Source organism: Myotis brandtii, unplaced genomic scaffold (genome assembly GCF_000412655.1).
Source record: "Myotis brandtii unplaced genomic scaffold, ASM41265v1 scaffold49, whole genome shotgun sequence".
Taxonomy (NCBI): Eukaryota; Metazoa; Chordata; class Mammalia; order Chiroptera; family Vespertilionidae; genus Myotis; species Myotis brandtii.
In genome coordinates this window covers 5,629,438-5,631,890 of record NW_005368707.1, presented here as the reverse complement: position 1 = coordinate 5,631,890, position 2,453 = coordinate 5,629,438, and the positions used below count along the sequence as shown (strand labels likewise).

Below are 2,453 nucleotides of genomic sequence, written 5' to 3'. Positions count from 1 at the left end.
AGAGGCCCGGTGCATGAAATTCGTGCACTTGGGGTGGGTCCCTCAGCCCAGCCTGCGCCCTCTTGCAGTCCGGGAGCCCTTGGGGGATGTCCAACTGATGGCTCAGGCCTGCTCCCCACCATCAGTCGGACATCCTTAGCACTGCCGCAGAGGCGGGAGAGGGTCCCGCCACTGCCGCTTGCTCACCAGCTGTGAGCCCGACCTCTGACTGAGCAGTGCTTTCCCTGTGGGAGCGCACTGACCACTAGGGGGCAGCTCCTGCATTGAGCGTCTGCCCCCTTGTAGTCAGTGCACGTCATAGCAACTCGTCGTTCTGCTGTTCGGTCGATTTGCATATTAGCCTTTTATAATATAGCTTTTTATTATATCGTGTACTCGGGGACTGTGGGGGTCCCTCAGCCCAGAATGCGAGAGGGCACAGGCCAGGCCAAGGGACCCCACCAGTGGAGGATTGGGGCTGGGGAAGGACGCGGGAGGTTGGCCAGCTGGAGAGGGACCGCAGGAGGGCTCCAGAGCATGTCCAGCCCACACTCAGTCCTCCCAATTGGCTGGACCCCAGCAGCAAGCTAACCTACTGGTCAGAGCGTCTGCCCCCTGGTGGTCAGTGCACATCATAGCGACTGGTCAACCGGTCAACAGTCTACCCTCTCGTGGTCAGTGCATGTCATAGCGAGCGGTTGAGCAGCCTTAGCATATCATTAGCATATGACGCTTTGATTGGTTGTCCTGCCATTCAGTCTATTTGCATATTACCCTTTTATTATATAGGCTGTATATTTTATTGTTGATAGTATTACAGATGTCTCCCATTTCTATCCCTCCACTTTACTTCTCTCTGGTCTTTTGAACTAAAAAGCATCAGGCCCTGCCTAAGTTTGTCACTTCCCTGGGTCTAAGCAGCCATGTTATCGGCTACAGTGAGATTCTCTTCACTGCTGTGGATAATGCTCTATATTTGTGCAAAATTTAAGATGATTAAAAATTAAATGCCATTTCACAAAGCAAGTATTCCAAAACATCAAGCTAGTTAACCCAAAATAATGTGATAAGATCTTCCTTAAAGGGAAGGAAGTTGGGGCAAAGCCAGCCAACCAAAGCACATCAAAGCATTAAAGGAAACCATAACTCACCAAAGTGAGACTTCTGGAGCGAGAACTGCTACTTCGACTCTCCAAGCTGCCCCCTCTGCTCAGGTCACTGAGCCTGCAGCTGGGTGACAAATCAGAGTCCATCTCTGAAGAGTCTGATTTCTGGCGGTTTACTGGCATCCCCACATAAATGTCGGCCAGTGGCTTGATCACAAGAAGAGGGGAAAGGGCCAGTGTTCCATTCTGAAGTCGTGGATCACTTCTAGAGAAACCAAGCACAAGCAACAAGGGTTAGTTAGCCTAAGGAGCAAATGCCTTATCCTCCAAATGAAAAGCTCAGCATGAGTATGAGTCATCTAGACTTAGGGCCTCAACCATTAAGGCAAAGATAATTAGGAACCCCTAAGTCAACTAGTTTGGTGATGCTCATTTTCATTTCTCCTTTATATCCTTCTCCATTATCAAGATGTAAGAATTATTTTTAAGGAAAGACAGATGTACTAAAAATTGCTTTGGTGCAGATGATTTGATAGAATAATGTGCTGGCACCTTCCTCTGCACTTAGGCTCTGTACTTTCATGCTCAGAGTCAAGTTCTCTCTGTGTGGCTTATTAATTCCAGTCTTTTCTGCTTCAGACACCACAAAAACTATAGCTCCTTTTCCAGTTTCACGACAGTTTAGAGTTTAGTTGAAGTGACAAGAGTTATAAATTACTAATACAAGTTTGGTTGACATCCCCAAGATTCTAGACTCTTTGGAAGCCATATGCTATTTTAATTTCTACATAAAATATTGAGGTTCCATAATTTAATACTATCAGGAAGTTCATGTTTTTACTTTCAGGAAGAAAGACACTGAAACTGTCCCCTATAAGCCCCTCAATTTCATACAGTTCACTGACTCTTTTTTAAAAATTTAATATATTGGGTAACATCTATCTACATAAAAGCCTAAGCGACCATCGCAACCAAACGGACAACTAAACAGGCTGCGTGGGGCAACCAGGCTGGCTGGGGGGTTAGTGAGGGACGACCAAATGATCAAGCAGCAGGCTATGTGGGGCAACCGGGCTGGCAGGGGGGTTAGTGAGGGATGACCAAATGATCAAGCAGCAGGCTGTGTGGGGCGACCCGGCTGGCTGGGGGGTTAGTGAGGGGCGACCAAATGACCGAGCAGCAGGCTACGTGGGGCAACATGGCCGGCAGGGGGGTTAGTGAGAGACGACCAAACAAATGAGCAGTAGCCTGCATGGGGTGACCCGGCCAGCAGGGGGGTTATGTGGGGCGACCAAACGACTGAGCAGAAGGCTGCGTGGGACAACCAGGCCGGTAGGGGGGGGCAGATGGGGACAACAAGGCCGGTGG

General features: G+C 49.0%; 1 protein-coding gene across 1 annotated transcript in view; it reads right to left on the bottom strand.

Annotated features, from left to right (window-relative positions):
- The window catches only part of PROSER2 (proline and serine rich 2), a 29,918-nt gene that overhangs the window by 24,051 nt on the left and 3,414 nt on the right, over positions 1-2,453 (bottom strand). Inside the window, exon 2 of the mRNA XM_005876565.2 lies at positions 1,131-1,350. Within this exon, the coding sequence (XP_005876627.1) occupies positions 1,131-1,268 (138 nt within the window). The 5' untranslated portion in view covers positions 1,269-1,350. The remainder of the gene's footprint in view (positions 1-1,130; positions 1,351-2,453) is intronic.